General features: G+C 42.8%; 1 protein-coding gene across 5 annotated transcripts in view; it reads left to right on the top strand.

Annotated features, from left to right (window-relative positions):
• PTPRO (protein tyrosine phosphatase receptor type O) overlaps positions 1–22,891 on the top strand; it is a 163,904-nt gene that overhangs the window by 41,895 nt on the left and 99,118 nt on the right. The window contains exon 1 of one of the 5 annotated variants that reach the window (XM_083831138.1): positions 7,204–7,284. The exons of the other annotated variants lie outside the window; for them this stretch is intronic. Coding sequence (XP_083687264.1) covers positions 7,210–7,284 — 75 coding nt within the window. The 5' untranslated portion in view covers positions 7,204–7,209. Of the gene's footprint in view, positions 1–7,203; positions 7,285–22,891 lie in introns of those variants that run through there. 5 annotated transcript variants of the gene reach the window in all.

Here is a 22,891-nt window from a genome sequence, read left to right on the forward strand (position 1 = left end):
CACCCCTGGGGCAGCCGATTCCAAGTATATTGGACTCCCCTCCCAGTGAAAGCAAACTGTGGCCTGCACTCTTCTGCTAGAGGGATGGAGAAAAATGCATTAGCGATATCAATTGTGGCATACCACTTGGCTGCCTTTGATTCCAGTTCATACTGGAGTTCTAGCATGTCCGGCACTGCAGCACTCAGTGGTGGCGTGACTTCGTTCAGGCCACGATAGTCCACTGTTAGTCTCCACTCACCATTAGACTTTCGCACTGGCCATATGGGACTATTAAAAGGTGAATGAGTCTTGCTGATCACTCCTTGGCTCTCCAGTTGACGAATTAGCTTATGGATGGGACTCAGGGAGTCTCGGTTGGTGCGATATTGCCGCCGGTGCACAGTTGTGGTAGCGATCGGCACTTGCTGTTCTTCAACCCTCAGCAACCCCACAACAGAAGGGTCCTCTGAGAGACCAGGCAAGGTAGACAACTGTTTAATGTCCTCTGTCTCCAAAGCAGCTATGCCAAAAGCCCAGCGGAACCCTTTTGGGTCCTTGAAATATCCTCTTCTAAGATAGTCTATGCCAAGGATGCACGGAGCATCTGGGCCAGTCACAATACGGTGCTTTTGCCACTCATTTCCGGTTAGACTCACTTCAGCCTCCAATACAGTTAACTGCTGGGATCCCCCCGTCACACCATAAATACAGATGGGCTCTGGCCCTTTATAGCTTGATGGCATTAGAGTACATTGTGCACCGGTGTCTACCAAAGCCTTATACTTCTGTGCGTCTGACGTGCCAGGCCATCGAATCCACACAGTCCAATAAACTCGATTGTCCCTTTCCTCCCCCTGGCTGGAGGCAGGGCCCCTCTAGTCCTGGTCAGAATCTTCATTTCTGTGTTTAAAGGACTGCCTGCTGGAAGTTGGAGCAGCAAACCTTTCAGAGAACTCCTTTTTCCCAATTGTTTTCCTTTGCAATTCACGTACCCGTGCCTCTAGGGTCGCAGTAGATTTTCCATCCCATTTTCTCATGTCCTCTCCATGGTCACGTAGGTAAAACCACAGGGTGGCGCGGTGTGTGTGCCCACCATATTGTCTTCCTTGCATAGATGAACGTTTACCCCTAATAGCTGAGACACTGGTTTGTACAGGTGGGGAGGAAAATAATCTCTCTTCAAGTTGGTGGATCTTTTCAGAAAGTTTCTCCAAGGTATTCTCTTTTAGCTGGTGGACACTAGTTCGTTCAGGTGAAGGGGAAGATAATCTTTCTTCAAGTTGGTGGATCTTTTCAGAAAGTTTCTCCAAAGCATTCTCTTTTAGCTGGTGGACACTGGTTCGTTCAGGTGAAGGGGAAGATAATCTTTCTTCAAGTTGGTGGATCTTTTCAGAAAGTTTCTCTAAAGCATTCTCTTTTAGCTGGTGGACACTGGTTCGTTCAGGTGGAGGGGAAGATAAATTCTCTTTAAGTTGGTGGACCTCTTCAGAGAGTTTCTCCACAGCTGAGACACAGGCCTTTAGGGAAGAGGAGAGATTTCCTTCGTACTGCCGGAGTATTTTAGTCACTTCATTCACTGTGGGATTCTCCTCCGTTTTCCAGGCTAGTATTGCCAATGAGTTGGCATATGATGATGGGGCACTCTGTACAAACTTCCGCCACATGGGTAGTGTACACCGGACTGCATCTGGATCTGCGGATGTTTGTGCGTCGTCTAGGTCCTTATAAATTACTTCCCATATGGCCAATTCCCTCAGGTACTGAATTCCCTTCTCCATGGTGGTCCATTTGCTTGGTAAACATACAAGTTCTTCCTTGAAGAGATACCTTTCCTTCACAGCTGACAGGAGACGCCTCCAGAGGCTGTGAGATCATGCTCCATCTCCAATTGCTTTGTCAATGCATGCGTCCCTAGCAAGGGATCCCAGCCGCCTGGCTTCCTTGCCCTCCAATTCCACATAATTGGCTCCCGTGTCCCAGCACCGGAGCAGCCAGGTGACAAGCTGCTCGCCTATACAGCGACCAAAATCTTTTCGCACATCTCGTAGCTCACGCTGGTATAGAGTCCGGGTAATTACTGTTGATTTTTCGACATCCTCATCCTCATCTTCAGTCTTCTGCACCTTTGATGGCCGGTGTAGAGTCCGGGTAGTTACTGTTGATTTTCCGACATCCTCATCCTCATCTTCAGTCTCCTGCACCTTTGATGGCTGGTATGGAGTCCGGGTAGTTACTGTTGATTTTTCGCCATCCTCATCCTCATCTTCAGTCTCCTGCACCTTTGATGGCCCAGCCTCGTCTTCACTACGCCCAGACTTAGCAGAAGACTGTCTGCGTTTTAAACGACCTGAGCCTCTATACCATTTTTTCACCTTGTCTACAGGGGCAACTTGCACTGCTACAGCTCATTTCTCTGACCCAGACACAGGGTCTGCCACAGGGGTTGGAATACCCTCTGCGGGGTCAACTTGCACTGCTACAGCTCGTTTCTCTGACCCAGACACAGGGTCTGCCACAGGGGTTGGAATACCCTCTGCGGGGTCAACTTGCACTGCTACAGCTCGTTTCTCTGACCCAGACACAGGGTCTGCCACAGGGGTTGGAATACCCTCTGCGGGGTCAACTTGCACTGCTACAGCTCGTTTCTCTGACCCAGCCACAGGAGTGGGAGCAGCTGCAGGAGCTGGGGCAGCTGCAGGAGCTGGAGCAGCTGCAGGGGCTGGAGCTGGAGCGGCTGCAGGGGCTGGAGCTGGAGCGGCTGCAGGGGCTGGAGCTGGAGCGGCTGCAGGAGCCGGAACGGCTGCAGGAGCTGGAGCGGCTGCAGGAGCTGGAGCTGGATTAGCTGCAGGAGCTGGAACTGGAGCGGCTGCAGGGGCTGGAGCTGGAGCGGCTGCAGGAGCCGGAACGGCTGCAGGAGCTGGAGCGGCTGCAGGAGCTGGAGCGGCTGCAGGAGCTGGAGCTGGATTAGCTGCAGGAGCTGGAACTGGAGCGGCTGCAGGGGCTGGAGCTGGAGCGGCTGCAGGAGCCGGAACGGCTGCAGGAGCTGGAGCGGCTGCAGGAGCTGGAGCGGCTGCAGGAGCTGGAGCTGGATTAGCTGCAGGAGCTGGAACTGGAGCGGCTGCAGGAGCTGGAGCGGCTGCAGGAGCTGGAACTGGAACGGCTGCAGGAGCTGGAGCTGGAGCGGCTGCAGGAGCTGGAGCGGCTGCAGGAGCTGGAGCTGGAGTAGCTGCAGGAGCTGGAACTGGAGCGGCTGCAGGAGCTGGAGCTGGAGCGGCTGCAGGGGCTGGAGCTGGAGCGGCTGCAGGAGCTGGAGCTGGAGTGGCTGCAGGGGCTGGAGCGGCTGCAGGAGCTGGAGCTGGAGCGGCTGCAGGAGCTGGAGCTGGAGCGGCTGCAGGGGCTGGAGCTGGAGCGGCTGCAGGAGCTGGAGCTGGAGCGGCTGCAGGAGCTGGAGCTGGAGCGGCTGCAGGAGCTGGAGCGGCTGCAGGAGCTGGAGCGGCTGCAGGAGCTGCAGCTGGAACGGCTGCAGGAGCTGGAGCTGGGTTGCTAGTAGCATCAATTGCAGCTCGATAGGCACAAGCCAGACCCCAGCACGCTACAGTGATTTGTGTCACTTTGGAACTGCCAGAGTCATGACACCTTTTTTTCAAGCATTCTGCCAGCTTTTTAGGATTTTGCAGTTGTTCAGGGGTGAATGTCCAAAACACTGGAGGTGACCACTGCTCTAGAAGCCTGCCCATATCCTCCCACACTCCCTGCCACTCGCAACTATCCCGCCTCAAGACAGATCTCCGGATGAGATTCCTAAGTAGTTGTTTAACCCTCCACAAAATCTGAAGCGCATTCAGGAGACATAACAACAAGAGCAGGCTGGTCTGAGTATCCCAAGGATATTCAACATCTCGGAGAACCACCGTAACTAGCTCGGGGGATAAGAGGGTGGTGGTGAAGGAGAAAGGGAGAGTGAACAGGTAGGGAAACATGTCTTCCCCTGTCCCCTTCACAGATTGGCTCCCTAACAAAAACAGGCAATAGGTGTAATTGCTAATAGTTTCCGAGATATGGGTTCCAAAGTATAGAGTCGACGTCAGTGCTGAGTACAAATACCAGGTTAAAGTCGTGACCAGATATTTCATCATTTCATAAGCCATTGCTACACCGCACAGTACCATAACAATCTTAAACCAGGGCCCGGAAAGGATAAACAGTGCAACAGGGAGCACATACAGAAAGTAACGCACCATAAAACTCAATTTGGAATACAGGTACAGCAGACTGGAGATTAAGGCAATCAACATCGTGACTAGCAACTATTAAGCAGGTCCAATACTTATACCAATTTTAGTTTAACACACTCTGGTCAGATTTGTCGATATCTCAACCCTTCGGGCCCCACGTTGGGCGCCAAAAAGACTGTTGTGGTTTAACCCGGCTGGCAGCTAAACACCACACAGCCGTTCGCTCACCCTCCCCCCTCCCTCTCTGGGATGGGGGAGAGAAACGGGAAAGTGAAGCCTGTGAGTTGAGATAAAGACAGTTTATTAAGACAGGAAAATAATAATAACAATAATAATAATAATAGTGATAATGGTAATAGTATTAACAATAATAATGTGTAAGAAAACAAGTGATGCACAATGCAATTGCTCACCACCCGCTGACCGATGCCCAGCCTATCCCTGAGCAGCTGCCCCCCCCACCCCGGCCAGCCACCCCTATATATTGTTTAGCATGACGTCAGATGGTATGGAATACCCCTTTGGCCAGTTTGGGTCAGCTGTCCTGGGTCTGTCCCCTCCCAGCTCCTGCTGCACCCCCAGCCTGCTCGCTGGCAGGACAGAGCGAGAAGCCGAAAAGTCCTTGGCCTGGTGTAAACACTGCTCTGCAACAATTAAAACATCAGCATGTTATCAGCGCTCTTCTCATCCTAATCCAAAACATAGCACCCTACCAGCTACTATGAGCTACTTAACTCTGTCCTAACTGGAACCAGGACACTCAGCTAACTCTTACTTTTTCCACCTTTTGTTCTTTTTTTTTTTTTTTTTAATAATCAAACTCCTTTATGGAAAGGACTACTTTGTACAACATCAAGTGCATTGGAATCCTGGTTGTGGTTACATTATAATAGCAATAATCATCAAACAAAATGACACCACCACATCTAGAGAGGTGTTTCACAAAGATACTAGATACTAATTTTCTATGGCAGGGCTGTAGTACAGGGTGTCCAGTGTCAGTCAGAAAATGTTCTTTCTTGAAGCAATGAACTTTGATAATATATTAGTCACAACTGTCTTCTGTACATGAAAGAAAATTAATGTTAATCATTGTCGTGAATAATGACCCCTGGAAGGATCTTATGGAAGCAAATGTATGCTATTTTGTCATCTTCAATAATAGTCATATTTGCCTCAATAACAAAATAGCACAAAATAAGTCTGCTCTTAGGTGCTTGTTTACTACCTATCAGTGGTTCATTACTTTGTTGTGGTTGTCTTATGTGCAAAAGTATTTATATACCATATTGGATCCGTATGCTGAATACTTAAATGAAAAAGTGGGTGCCATGACAACTACAAGGAGTTTATCAGGGTGAGGTAAAGCCCCCTTTAAACATGTACAGGTTCCAACAAACTTTTTTTAATAAGAAAGCTTTTGTAATTGCAATTTTTGCTGGCAAGTGATCTGTTCCTTTGCAAATAGGGTTGCCTCTAGGAATTGCTCTGTGGACCACGCATCTTTTGCTCTAGGCTTGTCTTGTGTGAAGGTCACTAAGCTCAAACAAGGAGTCATAGTATCGATGCTGCTTCCTCTGTTTGACCCAATATGTTCCAGAATCGGCAGAAATTCAGTTATCAGAGACCTGTGGGATGACCCTCATATTCAGAAGTTCAGCTAGCATGGTTGCTATGTTGATATGTCCTATACAATAGCATAAAGGTTTGCAGAATAAATTGACAATGCCAAAGGTTTGAAAATACCCTTTTAAGCAATCCTACCCAATACCACAGGCTGAAGGCTTACAGTTAAGGGCTGTGAGCTATTTTGATTTTTTTTAAATAGTATGGATTGTTAATGCAGTATGTCAAAAGTTGTGCAGGCTTTTGTTTTGATAAAGTTTTACTTCTGTACTCTGAAATTACTTCTGCTTTGGACTTGTGTGTAGCACAGGTCAGAACTAGCTGGGGTTGGACCTTATAAGGCTATGCCTGCAGCAGAAAAAATGTTTTAAATAAATAATTTAAAAAAATCATATGTAATCCTTCTGTGGTTTCAGATTTTGGATGATTCTTACATGCATGCAGTTTAGGTACTTAAATGGGTGAACATGTGCTGACTGTTGTTCAAACATACATACAGAGGTTCATTCTGCCTCAGAGACCTACCTAGGCAAAGTCAGGCTGCTTGATCAGCAGTATTACAGCTGCAGGTGGTTGAAGACAGAGTGATGCAGTGATAGGTGCTGACAGTGTTAAGCAGATGTGCACCATAGTTTAACTATTGGATGCAGTGGGAGAACAGCGTATGTCACCAACATGAATATCTATTACCATAAAATCTGAGAACAAGAGAGGATAGCAAAACAAAACCAAAAGCAAGGAATACATAGAACCAGTATGTGAATGTCATTTTTTTTTCCCTTTATTTTCCTTTATTATTTTATTTTTATTTTACTTATTTTATTTGTTTAAGAGTCAAAGACTTGATAGAATGCTTCATCTTTCTTCCTACACAGACAGCTGTGTGTGGACATGCCTCAAATTTAGCTTTATTTTAAAAATCTTTTCTTCAGCTAGCTTTTTGTACCTTCATCAGAACTCTACAGAGGCATGTATCAATTTCAAGGAGACTTTCACTAGAAAACTTGACTGGGTGCCAAAAGAAATGTGTAGTTTTAAAGATAGACTGATTCTGGAAGAGGGCAGCATTTTAAAGATCCAAGCATTCAGCTGGGATGTGCAACCCTCAGGTCCTCTGCCTGTTTCAGCAGGCTGCCACTTTACAGAGAAACACCCTAAATAACTAATAATTTCAGGATGGCTTTCTCTAGCCTTTCAGGTTGGAGCTGCCACAATCTGTGTACACAATATTAATTGCACTAAAGTTAGAATGAATGATTTTGTAGCCTGGGGATCAAACTTATTTTCTGGGATGCTGTGAGCAGAGGGACAGAAACACTGATTTCCCACCACTCAGAAAGTGCACAGAAAGTAATGTCTCCAGCAGATGAAACATATGGAAACTACTCCAAAATACCAAGTTCAACTGCAGTTAAAGTGGAGCAGAACAGGAACTTGTCAGGTATGAATGTCTTACCTTCCTATCTCTTTTCCTTTCTTTTAATCTGATTTTTCCTCCTTTTCCTGCTCACCTCCCATCCTGTGTTTCTTGTCTTCCACGGAAAACTACAAATTCTGCTTCATCTCAGTGAAGAACAGGGAAAAAGTAATCCCAATTCTTTTCTGCAAGATGAAAAAACAATGTCCCATAACTTCTATTCATGTTTGAGATCTCCTTATGAAGGGCCACGAAGATGATCAAGGGGCTGGAGCGCCTCCTCTATAAAGAAAGGCTGAGAGAGCTGGGGATGTTCAGCCTGGAGAAGAGAAGATTCCAGGGAGATCTCATTGCAACCTTTCAGAACATAAAGGGGGCTTGCAGGAGAGATGGAGAGTGACATTTCAGATGGGCAGATAGTGATAGGAAAGGGGGAATGGTTTCAAAATGAAAGAGGGGAGATTTAGATTCATTATTAGGAGAAAATGCTTCACTCAGAGGGTGGTGAGGCGCTGGCACAGGTTGCCCAGAGAAGCTGTGGCTGTCCCATCCCTGGAGGTGTTCAAGGCCAGGCTGGATGGGGCACTGGGCAACCTGATCTAGTGGGTGGCACCCCTGCCTATGGCAGGGGAGTTGAAACTTGATGGTCTTTAAGGTCTCTTCCAACCCAAACCCTTCTGTGATTCTATGATATGTTTGAGTCAGACTGGCAAAAAATAAAGAACATATTTAGAAATTAAAACAGATTGTAATTGGTACTCCCACAAGATGCAATAATCTTTAAATGCTGCCAAGCAGTGCTTAGCAAGGTGAGAAATTCTTTCCTAACACTTGTGGATGAAAAACTAAGGAAATAATTCTTTGTGTGATGCTTGTGAAAATGTCCACTAGGATCAGTAAGAGTGGAGGGAGCACGAGGGAAGAAAAAGAGCACAGAAGAAAAATAACCTTGTAGAAAGGAAGATATGATTATGCCTCTTAGCAGTGTCAGTGCTGGCTTAATAAGCAGGTGTAGGACCTGGCTTGTGAGTGGTTAGTACAGACACAGTATTTGCTTTGTAGCAAGTCTGATTTCTTACCGATGACTGATTAATGCTCCCACTCTCTTTGCAGAGGTGGAAGCAGCTGCACAATCCTCCACCAGCAGAGATGGGTGAAAAGTAGGAAATGGGTTTCAGGGAAAAGAACTGCAGAAAGAGTGAATTATTAAATCAGCAAACTTTTGTATAAGGTGGTAGTTTCAGTTTCTCCTTTGGTGCTTGCTAGAGCAGTGCTAGGAAAGCGGCCTCCTTTCGCCCTCCCACAATATTCCCTACTTGTTTTCCACCTACCTACACCCCTATGCCATTCTGTGCCCATATTTTCATTTTTTGTGGGACTTGTGAGATTGAAGAAGTGTCCAGTTGGAAATAACCACTCTGAACATGATGTGCTAATGCTGTGTCTGCTGTCCACAGCATGGTCTCTTTGTTTCTCACCATCACTGGTATAATTGTAACTTATGCCACAAAAGAAAAGGCCTCCTCATATCCAACCTCTGCCCTTCTCCAAGTGCCTGAATAATATGTCCCTGGAGCAACCACCCAGCTCAACTTCAGAAATCCTACTATAAGCTTGTGGAGTCCGCTAACTAAATGTTTCCTCAGAGAAGAATATTAGGGGTATGTCCAGGTCTGTCTGGCTTTATTTCAAGTCTATCGTACCCTTAAACCTCAGGCACATCTAGTAACCAACTCTTCAGAGAAGCAGCTCATCATCTTTCATAAACCCATGCTGACTGGGCCTGATCGCTTGCTTGCCCTGCAAGTCTTATGAGGAGCGGCTGAGGGAGCTGGGCTTGTTCAGCCTGGAGAAGAGGAGGCTCAGGGGCGACCTTATCGCTCTCTACAGTTACCTTAAAGGAGGCTGTAGAGAGGTGGGGGTTGGTCTGTTCTCCCACGTGCCTGGTGACAGGACGAGGGGGAATGGGCGAAAGTTGCGACAGGGGAGTTTTAGGTTGGATGTTAGGAAGTACTTCTTTACCGAAAGGGTTATTAAGCATTGGAATGGGCTGCCCAGGGAGGTGGTGGAGTCACCATCCCTGGAGGTCTTTAAAAGACGTTTAGATGTAGAGCTTAGCGATATGGTTTAGTGGAGTACTTAGTGTTAGGTCGGAGGTTGGACTCGATGATCTTGAGGTCTCTTCCAACCTAGAAATCTGTGATACTGTGATACTGTGATCTTTCCCACTAGATGTGACTTAAAGTTCCTATTCACAGCAGGACAGTGCAGTTACAGAGAAGATGCCACGTGGTGGGTAGGAAGACTAAGAGGGCTTCTTTGGGTCTGAAGACTGTGAAAGGCTTGGATCATGGTTCCTGGGAAATGTCTGCCTGGGTTAGATCAAAGCAAATGAGTAACAAATAGAGTCCCTGAAATGTCAGGAGACCATCCCTTCTCTCTCCAAGCAGCCACTGAAAACCTAAAGCCCTCAGTTCTTTCTTGTCTCAGCATATGCTTTTGGAACCCCCTTTTCTCCCCCCTGCCTCGCAGTACTGCGGCACAAAGGGTGTGAGCATGACCAACGTGTTCTCTGCTTTACTGAGGCATTAAATGCAGCACCCTAAGAAGGCAAGGCAGCCAGGGTTTCTACAGAAGCACTGAAATTAGTTTGCAAGTGTGTCAGTTCATGCATTTTTTAACAGGTGTCAGAAAGGGTGGCTGACGTTTCCAAAGGCATTTAATTGGAGTTCCAGTTTGTCTTTTTTTTAATTGCACAAAAATGCAGTGAGAAGGAAAACTGTGAGTGGGAGATTAAATAAGACAGACTGTCTGTAATAAAATGGAGTTTCCTTAATTAAATCTGCTCAGAAGTTGCTAAAATTTTGTCATTCCGTTTGTCTCACCATTTAGTTTCTGGAAAGAGAAAAAGCATGTATGTTCATATAAAAATAATTTATTAGTATCTCCTTTTGTACATGTATAACAGGCTGGTGTTATGTTAGAAATCCTGGCAAAGAAGGATTGAATCACAAAAGCTTTGAGTTTGCTGAGAACTTTTGCAAATTAAATTCAGGACTTTGAATGGTCAGCATATACATCTGCATCACAGTAGGGACCTGTGAAACGTGCCTGCTATTTAACAGCACAAAGCAAGACTGTAAACACTGATGAACATGAACCTAGTCCCTGGCCGATACAATGATTTATCCCCTACTGTCTGAAACACATAGACCTATGACTCACCATTTCACATAGTACATGTGGATTTTAATATAGCTAACTGCACAGTGTAGGGTTGATGCTGCCAGTCCATGGGAATTCATGTTTTAATGCTTAATTTTTAATTAGTGAAGCCCTTTTACTTACCTGTTAGGAGTTCCCATGTAGCTACTCTATACAGCTTTTAATCATTTTTCTGGTTCAGATTTTTCTGGTTCAGATATTTCTGGTTCAGAATTTGCTTTCTGCAAAATATTTTCTCACATTAGCTAAAATATGATTTTTCCAAACTCCCTTTTCAGAAACTTCAGATCTTTGCTGAAATATGAAATAGCTACAGTAACATTTAAAACACATGCTTAATTAAAAAAAAAAAAAAGTATACACCCCTAGGAAATACTGTAGGATATTTGTCCCTCTGTAATTCACCCCTTACTAAAGTGAGACATCAACTCAATTTCTTTTAATAAAAAGTTTGACATTAGCTACAGCAAAGTAATTGCTAATGACACATTATTTGTACCCATCTCTCAACCCTGAGGAAATACATACTGAAAACTGTCCTTTTCTTAGGAATGTAAATAGAGAAGATGAGCACAGAGAAACATAAAGAAGCATAGCTTCTGGCAGATAGCAGTGAGCTAGTTTTAAGCCTTTGCTTTTAGTGGAGTTGCTTTAGCACTTAGCTTATATTGCCTGTATTTTCTTTCCTCAGCAATTCACAGAGGATGTTTGTTAGACAGAATATGAATGCATCTGTTGAAATCTGCCTGGGATTTTGCTCTGGGCACCTGGCTAGTTATGAAAAGTTGCAGCTTTCCAGCCACCAGCAGGCTGTCTGCTCCACAGAGCCAACCCCTGCTCCAGGCATGCTAGCTCCTTATCAGAGTCATTCTTGAACTGCCTCACCTCGTGCTGCAATTTGAGCCAAGGCCCAAATTACTCTCCAGATGGGACCAGCCCTTTGGGTTCCCCATCTGATAGGTGCAGTATTCCAAACTCTGAGCCTTGTCGATAAATAAAAAAGCACTTCTCGTTGTTTAGGGCCAAACCCTGAGCTCCAGCAGCAAGTCTTTCACTTGTAGCATGACATTGGGGAGATTGATGCCCCCGTCAGGTTATTTGCTTTTGCCTCTGGGGAGTGGATTTCTTCCAGTTCATTCTTTTACCTGGACCGTGGTGTTTACTCTTCTGTTTAAAGAAACCTGTGAATGCAGGTGAAATTTCCATAGCCCTTACCCGACAAATGGCACATAATGAGTTGGGTTAATGATACTGCTTTCTGGGGAGCAAATTGGAGACTTTAGCTGCTGCAGTTGGTAATTAGGGATTTCAGCTGTTCTGTGTGGAATGAAGTTGAGCTGACAAAAAGGTAATTACGCTGCAGCAAGTTAAAAAGCAGGTACTGTGCATATAATTACTGGAGACTTTGAGTGCGTGTGTGTGTTTTCTTAACTTCGTTTTCATCCCCTAACAACAGAACCAGGGAAGGCTGGCACAAGGTGCTGCCAAGGAAAGCAAATTAGGAGGGTTATTACAAACCAATGTTTTCATGTGTTCAAAGCCAAACTTAACATAATGCTCACTTACTCCTGAAAGGAAGAGGAGGAGTGAGGAACAGAAAAAGAGCTGGAGAGTTGAATTTCTGAAAGAGATTAAAGTAGTGTGTTCGTGTCTGTGCAGTTCTGTTCTACTAATGCTTAAACTGCTGCTAATGCCACAGCAAAATGGCAGCATGTGAAGGAGTCTTATAAAACTATCAATGATTATCTGCATGATAATGATTTGTCTGCTGTACAGTGGCCATTTCTGCAGAGCCAGGCTGGAGCACCAGTAGCAATTGCATTAGTACCTTGAGCTGTAGAAGCAAAACTGGGTATCCCTTGCCTGGTGGCTGTGCCACCTTTTCATAGTGTCCCTCTGCTGTAGGCATCAGCCCACCAGTATTACAGAGACAGATTCTGTTAGATACCAGCAGTGCTCTTCTCTCTTATGGCCTTTTGTTTTTGGCATGCAATCTATTCAAGCTGAAGTTTGTATTGGACCTTCCCTTTATCATTTGGTATATGCTGTCCGATTTCTTTCTCTGTGTCACATCCCCAGCTCCTGCAGAACAGCAACCCCTCACTTTGTCTGTAAATGGCCAGCCCTTCTCCCACTGCCCACAGGGACAATTCCTTTTTCCCTTCTCCTTCTTTCTATTCCCATCTCTTCTGAGAGTCAGGAACATGACAGGAGCTCTTTCCACCTCTGAGACTATTTACATGTGGAGTGCTCTTGTCCATGTGGAGTTTCTGGCACAGCTGAGGGGATAGGCCATCTGTATCAACACCAATGGTCATTTATTGTGAAGATTAATTTGGAGGTTCCCATTGACAGGATCCCTTTGCTGGCCTGGGTGGCTGCCAGCAGTGGGGCGGTGTGGCAGCAGTCCAATGACTTCACCTCCTGGTGCAGCCAGAGCTGCTGCCCCTTGCCATCAGCCTGTGTCCCCCCTGCTCAGCCTGTGCATAGCCCATCTCCCAAGTTGTTAAATTGCTCAGACAGTCAAGCTAGAGATTGGTTTGATGGAGAAATTCATGGCATGTATAAGCAGAACTGTATATATGTTTTCTTGCAGAGCAGAGTGGTGTGGTTTATCAGGACATGTGGAAAGGTCAGCAGCTCTGGATTTGGTTTCCTTACCACTGTGATCACTGACCTGAAGCCACCTCTTGAAGTTTTCATTTAGAGATTTATAAATTCAGGAGGTTAAACACTGTTAAAGGAGACCGGCTGGTGGCAAAGGGGTGCTCCAGGCAGTTGTTCCAGTGTCATCAGCAGGATGCCAGGCACTGGGGCCTCCCCAGCCAAGACAGCATGTGCTTCATCTCTCAGCCGGAAGGGGAGGAGGGAGAAATGTCCTCTGCACTTCCTCAGGCTTTCCGTGTGCATACAGAGATGATCTATGAGTCTCTGCATCTAAATTAGATGCAAAAGTCGTGATAAGTTGAGGGTATTAGACCTTGGAGATTGCAGCTTGTATTATTCATTCTCTTTGATCATACAGATGTGTTTTTAGGTGTAAAGGTGAAACAGAGGGTCAGTCTTCAAAGACACCATGCATGGCTGAATGGGAAGAAATTGTATTTCTCAAGCATATGTGTAGGATAAAGTTTTCCTTTCCAATATGAGGGAAAAAAATGGTGATGCCAACATTCTGCATCTATATTGGAAAAGCTGTTAAAGATTTTATTTTTTTTTTCCTCCATGAATGCAAAGAGAAAAGTAAATACTAATACAGTGCCTTAGAAAGAAATTTCTTTCCATACGCAATACACACTCAGTTACTGAGAAAATAATGGACTAGTGGGATGCTTGCTTGGCAGTATCCATCAAGCTGCTCCAGAAAGCTAAAAGACAAAGATGTTGTTTATAGACTCAAAGAAAATAATGATGAACAGTGTGCTACAACATAAAAATATGTGAAAAGTTTTCACGATATAAATACAAGTGTAAAATTAAATTATCTTCTATGTAGCCAAACACATCATGAAGAGGTGAATATAATAATCTGCTGTGGATACATGAACCTCTCTCAGGGAGAGTAATTTCCACCTAATGACAGAGCAGCACTTTTCCTTAGCAAAACAAGAGTAACAGTGACTGCAAATGAACTCCACTTTTTACTGAAGGTCCAAATTGTGAGTCTGCTGCTGCAGTCATGGCTGAGGGAAAGGGCAGTGAGCATTCCCTCAGAGCAAGGATCCCTGAACTGCCTGCTGAGAAGGTGGCACCAAGAATAAGGAAATTCTGCTTATGCTTCACATCCTACATTGTTAATCTGGCTTCTCCTGCCAGGGTAAAATGATTTGTAAAATTATTTCTGAGGTCTTGGGGCAAGCAGGTTTGCTCTATCACTGGAAAAACCTCAGTTTCTTTAATGTTCTTCTTTCCATACCCCTCCTAAAAACCCTCAAAACCTTAGAGATTTTTGTAACTGGCACTAATAATCTATTGTGAGTTGTGCTTCCTTGGTTAAAAAGCAGTTACAGAGTAATTCCATGGCTCCTCTAACTTAAGTCCTTTGTATACCAGTCAGCATTGTCTCTTATTTTGAATCCAGTTTGCACATGCTTGGATATAACATTGCCCAAAAGCAAGACAACTGGAAATCGGATCCTTAATATAGCAAAATGCTTACAGCAGGATAACTAAGATTATATCTGCAGTTATTACTGTAGACCTTACATCTTATAAATGGAGGAATCATTGCTGATACAAGTGCCGTTGTCAGGTTTGTGGAGATGCTGTTTACAGTATCAGGCATAATTATCTGAAAACTATTCAAAAACTTAAGTGTAGCATAACATAATGCTTCCTATTGCACCTTGACAATCCTGTTGTCATTAGACAGGAGGGAACAATGTGATGCTGATGAAATTCCTCCCTATCAATAGGTCCAAGGATAAATATTGCCATGAGATCTGTCATTTCAGGGTCTCTGCACACACAGGTAGCAGGCATTGCATTGATTCTTCTCTAGTCATGTTCTCAAATGTTTCCTGATCCTGAGAGTTTTGAAAATTTTTCTCTCAAAGCTTAGCTTTTAGTGCATTTCTATAACTGTAGCTGACATTGTGATGTGTCTAGAGCCAAAACACCTTGCCATTGTCCATCAGCAGATTTAGTTCAAAGGACTTAGGGAGTGAAGAAGTACAGAATTTCAAACACTTGTCGTAATGAACTGCTACCAGCTCCTCTTGGTTTTTACTTTGCTTTCTTGTTGCTACCACAGTGTAACCAGAGCATTAGTTACCACAACTCTGATGCTACGGTGTTTAAATCCTGTTTGAAATTCTGTTTGAAATCTGTTTGTTTTCAAACGTACATCTGATTGCATGGTATTCTGCAATCTGAATAAAGCTGCCCAGAGCTTGCCCTAAAAGCAGCTTTGAGGACCTGAGCCCCCTGTGTGCCACTGTCCCCTGCTGCTGCTGGTGGTTCAGTGCCAGAAATACAATGGCATTGACGGCAAGGGCTGCAGCTGCTGTGTGGTGCAGTGGTGAATGCCCTCTGCCTGGGATGGGAGGGTCACTGGGATCTGGCATCATGTTAAATGCGTGGAGCCTGGAGAAAGGTTAAAATTAGACACCTGCTTGCCTGCCTGGGTTGAGACCACTGATGCAGCAGTGCTTGCAGCAATGTGACTGTAGACCTGTACCTGGGGGGAGAGAGTGGCAAGAGACATTGGGCTGCCCCAGGCTTGTGCCACATGCTGGCTATGTATTATGATGACCCCATTACTACTTGTGCCTGGATGCAAAACTCCTACTTTCCCCTAAATGGCTGCTGATTTTCCCCACGAAAGTTCATCCCAGGAGCTTTCATAGGCTTGTTTTATGTGGACATTAGTGCTGTCTGAGACAGAACAGAAGGAGATCAAATTGGCTTTTCCTGTTCCTTATTGTAGAAATACTTCCAGTCAAGCAACCTTGAATCTGTCCTATGAGTAAGAAACATTTATGTTTAACATTTGTATAAAAGAATAAGTATTCACCACCAAAGGCAGTATAGAAAGAGGCAACTTCCACTCAATAAGAGCTGGTTTAAACAAACTGGTCTTTACTAATTGTGAATTTCTACAGGGATGGATTTTCACCCTTCAGAAAACATGTTAAAAAGATAATATTATACAAAACAAACTTTCTTAATAGCTCTAGTTCTTTCTATATCTCTTTCTGCTGTCTCTGGGTGATTTTATGTTCATTTCTGTTGGAGATCTCCATTAAAGGTTATAGGGTTCCTTTGCTACAGACAAATGCTATTTCACCGATAATTTTAGCTCTGGGCTAACAAAACCCAGCTTCTGCTGGATCCTGTAATGACATCCAACTGCCTGGTCTTATGACTCTGCGGGCTGTTTCCAAGCTGTGTTTTTTATATCTCTTCAAAAAGCTGCCATAGATTTGGAAAAGGCTACGTAAAATGGCATGAAATCAATGTGAAACCTGGGGAACATACCACACAGTGGGAGATTAAAGAAGGTCGGTCTAGTTAGTTTATCCGTAGGATGGGAAGGAGTCAATTTGCTTATAGTCTAGAAGAACCAACATGGGTCCGTTGAACTCCATATTTTTTGTTCTGTTAGATCAGAGGATTTGATGCTGAGTTTAATATGAAAAAAATATATGTATGTTATGGGTAATTAATCTCTGTAGCAAGTTAAGGAAGCAATGGCTTCTTCCTCACTTGTAAGACTTTACTTCAGTAATACTTACCTCTTGTATACAGTTTTTTCTTTATTATAAGGCAAAGATAGGTTGATGGTGATACCAAGACTGGGAATCTACGTAAGTGTTTATTATGGCTGAAACAGATTTTTTAAGCTCGATTTAAGAGAAATTGGCTTGATGCTCTTTGGTCTGGGTTACATGAAAGGTCAGAATAACCATATTGATGCTTTCTTGCCTTAAAAAAAAAAAAAAAAAAAAGAATCCAGGAATATATCTGATGATCAGCTACTAAAATAGGCTGTTATGAATGAAGGAATGCTACTAAGTAAAGAAATACATAGTCAGCATGAACAATAGAAGAGAAGTGACCAAATCAGGGATTTTCTTAGGAGAAATATACCTGTCTCATTTCCTTCCATCTTTAGCAAATCTTGTCAATTTGAATGACGGATGGTATTGAACTGATAATGGTCAATCATGCTTTATTGGCTCAATTAACATGTGATAGTTGTGCAGAGGTAAGGTTCAGAGGCTGGTGCTAGATATCCCGTCAGTGAACAGCCAATCAGCCCAACGAATCTACAGAGATTGATTAAGCAATAGTCTTGACAAGGCTGGCGATGTTGTTGCAAAATAATCAGACCTCTGGGAACTTTTAAGATTACCATCATAAGCCTTTCGTTCCCTTGGGTGTATTTATCACATGGGATCCTCACCATAGAGTGGCTATTAATGCCCAGTTGTTTTCCTTAGAAATATTTTGCTGCTACTGATCATGTCCCTTGGAAGATTCATCTGGTCTGTTTGATTCACTATCAATAAACCAGTAAAGCCACACTGCAGACTTTAAACCTTCACTTCTTATACTTAATACTGCTCCTTGTCTGCTTCCAGGTACAAATAAAAGTCCCTTTGCTCCTCAGATTTATACTGGGAAGGGTGGGACAGAAGCCTTGGCTCCAGCAGTAGGGCTCTTATGATTTGGTGGCCTAGCACTGTCAGCAGGTGAGGAGTTCTGCTATAAACAGCCTGTGTACACTGATGTACCCTGTCAGTGTCAGCTTGTTTCCCTTGCTCTGCCACAGACAAGAGGTTTGAAGTGCAAGTCTTTTTTTTTTTTTTTAATTATTATTTTCATTTTTTAAAAATCAGCCTGTTTCTTGCATGACAGAGGAAAAAATAAAGTCTTCTCTACCTCTCTACTTCTGCTTATGCCTTCATGCAGGTCTGTCATCTATGCAGCCATGTTGCTACTCTCTTTACTCTTCATGCTCAGCTTGTGCCTGGTTTTCCAGTCTATTCTATGCTGTTGTCTGAGAGATGATCAAGCTCAGCTTTGTTACTGAAAAGTTCACGTGCTGCCAGAGTCCAGCTTCTCTGCTCACTTTTAAACCTTTCTACAGCAGAAGAAGATAGCAGATGTGAAGCCATCATCGTTCATACAGGCTGATGACATGTTGCACAAGGAATGTTCTTGGCAGAGCCGTATTGGCACAGGATCATGTTAACGACAGCTCTGTGGCTCCTGAATGAAGCTAGGCTATGTGCAGGCAGCCCAAAGCAGGGGCAAACAATTTCCCATCCATTTGCAAAAAGCCCTGTGGATATACCCCGAGTGACTCAATCTCTTTCCATTAAAAATATAATCGCGTCTAGCAATTAGCTCTTTATTTCAAGAGGCTTCAGTAGAGGTTGAAGGCATGTCCACATGCAGTACCTGGGAGATACCTGAAATAGGAATGAGCTGCTCTCAGCAGCCCTAGTGAGGCTCAGCAAAGCACTGCTCTGACATGGCTGCACTGCTTTGTTCCCCAGGTGGGCTTGGTCAGAGCTCATGAAGGCACTCAGTGCATGGACCTGTTTCCTGTTTTGTTCTGGATTGTGTAGGTGTTTCCTGGAGTGCAGTGCAGGAAATAAAAACCCCTACATAAGTAGTCCTCAGTCATGCAAATAATGCCAGTCATCGCTGAAATAATTTACATGTTGTAAAACTAGAGGTTTGATCAGTTGTTTCTCCTAATTTAGGACTTTTTTTTTTTTTTTTTTAACTCTTACAGGAATTTCCAGATTATACATTGGGAGGAATGGAACAGGAACAATGGTAGTTTATTAAATTTTATAGTACCCCCTATATGAGAGTGGTCTTTCCAAAGCCAGCTAAAGTGTTATCCACTGACTAATGATGCAGTGAGCAACTATTGCTTTTGTGCCGTAGTATCCATTAGATTAAATAACTTCTGCATCAGTCATTTTGCATAGCTCAAAATATCATTTAAATAAAACAGTGACATGGGATTAATAATGCCTGCTTTGAAAATTAACTATATTTGCCTTGTACTGCTTGCTGGATCTTGAGATGAGAAAGCAGGCAGAGAATGTTCAGAGGGATATAAAAAGTGAATCAAAATGTGTTTCAGTAGTAGTATCAAAGCATCCAACATTAAAGAGCTTGCTGTCCTAAGACAATGTTCAACTTCTCTGAGACTATCTTAAGTCTATCTAAATGAATCATTTACAGGTTTGCTAGACCCATATACACACTCATGCATGTACACACATACATACGTTTCCATGAAGACATACTGTGATGTGAAACTGTCTCAAGTAACTGTCTAACAAAGCACATAAAACTATCAGTGTGCATATAAAACTAACAGCATTCATCATGGTGGATGCAAGTTGTATTCAGTATTTTAAAGCGCATGGTGGAGTTGTTTTCTAAGGAGAAGATGTTGAATGAGGTAGTATCTAATAGAAACAGTAAGATGTGGGACCTTGACCAAATGTGTTCAGGCTTTCAGAGAATAAGTTCAAAAGTTCCTCATAAATCCAAATTTAGATAGTGATATGAGTTTCAAACTATATCCCCTCCAGTTTTCATGGGTCAGTTCAACCCATATCAACAACATTTTGCACTTTGATCTATCCTAGGTTTTAAGGAATGTGATTCTACCATTTGTTCAAAATATATAGAAAACGGAGAAAGGATTGAAGCTGGTCAGCAGAACAGGCATTATTCTGGCACAATATTACATGCTGAATCTAAACACAGTGAGAAGACACTCTCAAATCACATGTATGCATCTCAGTGAGATAGGTCCAATGAGTTTATAAGTCAAGTGGTTGTATCACAAGTAGTAAAAAAGGTTTTTAGACATACACCATGTTGCCACCATCACTGCCAAACAAGTGACTTCTTATGGGCTCCCTTTTTATAACTGGACTCCGCAAGTCAGTATCTCACACTGCTGAAGCTAAAACTACCAATAAGATTAATTTCTGGGTTAGATAACTTAATGAGAAAAATGTGGGGGAGGATAACCTAGAAACTGGATACAGAAATATGGTACTTAAAAAAACACACTTTCTCTAAATTGCTGTAAATTTATAGCTCTGCAGGATAATGGGAACTGAATGCAGACATGAAGCTTGGTGAAAGAGAGAAACAGAGGAATAGCACAGTCATGGATTAAAAAAAAAACAAACTGCAGGAGAAAGGAGTGAATTATTATTATTAAAGCAACATATATCCTATTTTTCTTTTTCTTTTTTTTTCTGTTTTTCACAATGTCTAAGTGATATTTTCTGTCTTGAACTGACAATATATCCTTAAATACTTAAATGAATTCTTAAATTTCATCAGTCTTTTTTTTTTTTTCTCTTGGTAACAAGTATTGCTCTGTTTTGGATAGGCCAGTGTGTATTTCGAACCGTGATGATTTCTCTGAATGCTGCTTCATGTCACCTCTTTCTCCTCAAAGTCTCTAACCCTCATCATCAACAAGTAGGTTCATTTATTTGGAAATCGCATTAGTAGTTTGTGTTTTTACATGACTGTGAAATCTGCAGGTATGTTAACCAATTTTAAAATAAATTCAGGCAGAGAATTTCAGGAAGGTAAATCATGAGCAGGGATGTACATTCAAGCATCTGAGTAGTGGTACTGATTAGTGAAAAGTTAAAGCATAATTAGTGCTCAAATTTAGTCAGTCTATAACACCTTACCAGTCTGATGTTGTATTTTGTATGTGTACACACGTGTGTATGTATATATACAGTAACATATCATGCACATCAGGAAGTGTACCTGTGTCACTAAAGTCCTTATAAACTTAGCAAACTTAGGACCTCAATTGTAATTATAAAGAAGTAAAACAAATGGTAGAAACAGGAATTAAATCTGGATTTTTGGTTCTCCATCCCCAGATGAGCACACCAAAATAGTCTACATCTGCTAATACATTCCAAGTTTGAAGAAAAGAGGTAACCTACAGCAGTGGAGTCCTTGCTAAGGCAATGCGTTACTTCGATGTCACTTTTTTTTCCACTTTGGTTTGGGTAAGGAGTGGAAAATACGGACGTTCCTCTGTAATCAGTGCAGAGATGGAGATCCTTAGTTCGCTATTTCTGTGTGACAACACTTTTGGATATTGCTTTCTTTCTTTAAAAACGTATAGCTCTCTGGCATTGCTTTTATTTAGGCATTGCATTCAGAACAGAAGTGAGCTGAAATAGAGCAAGAGCAGAGTAATAGAACTTTTTTCAACTTGGTATTTGTTGTGAGAATCTTAATGGAAGGCTTGTTTTCGTTGTTGGGATCATCTCTCAATAGATTTTCTCATCTCTGTAGAGGACCAAAAGTAGAATTAATGTTGAAAACTGCCTGAGGAAGCAGAGCACATGGTATGCACTTTCCCTCCTCAGAAACTCAGTTCTAATTCCAGAAAAGGAAGCCTGAAAAGCTTGTGTTATTTCTGTGCTCATCACTGCTCTCAACATGTCAGTGGGATGAAAGATTCTATAGAAATGTAAGATTGTTATTATCATTCTTGTTTTCCTCAGTATGGAGTGGAAAAGGGGTCATGGGAAATGATGCTAATGAAAATGAGGCGCGAAGGGTGAGTAAAGCATAGATAGATGACTTCTAATGAACATTTTGATGGATTAGATTGGAAACAAGATATCAAATATTTCCTTGCTCTGACTGAAGTCACTTCTGCTTGCAGCACCGCAATTAGGAACGGAGAAATGGAAGTGCTGGGCAGACTAGTGGCCCATGCAGCTCTCTTAATCCTGATCTTGTTTGGCAGTGTAGCAATAAAATGTATTTTAAAACAAAAAAATGGAGTAGGGCAGATGCTGTTTTTTTTTTTTTTTTTTTTTTTCTGTTCCATTTTCATTGCTTTTATACACCTGTGACTTCAGTGAGATCCCTGGGGTCACATCTGCTTCTTGCTGCTGTCAGCTTGGAGCAGAGCAGGGGGGCCGACAGAAGGGGCTGCCAGCATGGGCTCTCCCCCCACACCAGCCGCCAGCTTGAGCTGTGACCTTGCACTATCTCATCGGTCTCCCTGTGCTGGCTTTCCTGGTTGTGGAAAAAAAAAAAAAAAAAAAAGAATGATTGCGAATTACCCTACAAGGCTATTGGAAGTCTTAATGAATATTCGCAGAACACTTTGAGACCCTTGAATGAAAGAAGCTATAAAAATGCATGATGTTATTATTTATTTATTAAGGTCCTCTGGGTTTTGGCCAACAGCATGAATTGTTGACATTTAATTATTGAAACAGTATGCCTATCAGACCTCTTATGGTAGGAAGAGATAAATAATGCAGAAGACTCCAGAAAACCTGGTCAATACCCTCTTGAGATGTGAAGCAAATATACCAGACACGTAGCTCAAGCCTAAAAAGAACTGAATAATTAAACCAAGGAATGAGATCAGTTGTTCTGAATGCTCTTTATAGTTCGTGCACAATGTTCTACAAGTTACTTATTATTAGTCCATTACTTACAAGCATCTTTTTCTAAATAAATACCATATAGCACTCTTATAATGGTCTCTTTATTGTGTGAATATATGAAGGACTGGTGAAAATGTATGAGCATTTTAAGATATTTGAGTAATTACGATGTTTCTTCCTGATATCTTCAAGATTTTTTTTTTTAAACCTGATCATAGAACTGATTAATACCTTTAAATATGCAATCAGTCATCTTTATATGAAAAGAAAAAAGGATTTAGTTGCTCCAAATGCTTTTGAAGAAGCTGCTTAAAAAGAAGGGAAAGTGTGTGCAGTCACATTAACTACACACTGTACTTTGGATGATATTTTTCATCCAAGCATTGCAAAGTTTTTACAACTGTTGAGGCTTAATGTCAGTGCAAGGCAAAGTACATAATTTACAGTACTGATGGATAAACTGAGATACT

This window comes from Anser anser (genome assembly GCF_964211835.1).
Source record: "Anser anser genome assembly, chromosome: 1".
In the NCBI taxonomy this organism is placed as follows: domain Eukaryota; kingdom Metazoa; phylum Chordata; class Aves; order Anseriformes; family Anatidae; genus Anser; species Anser anser.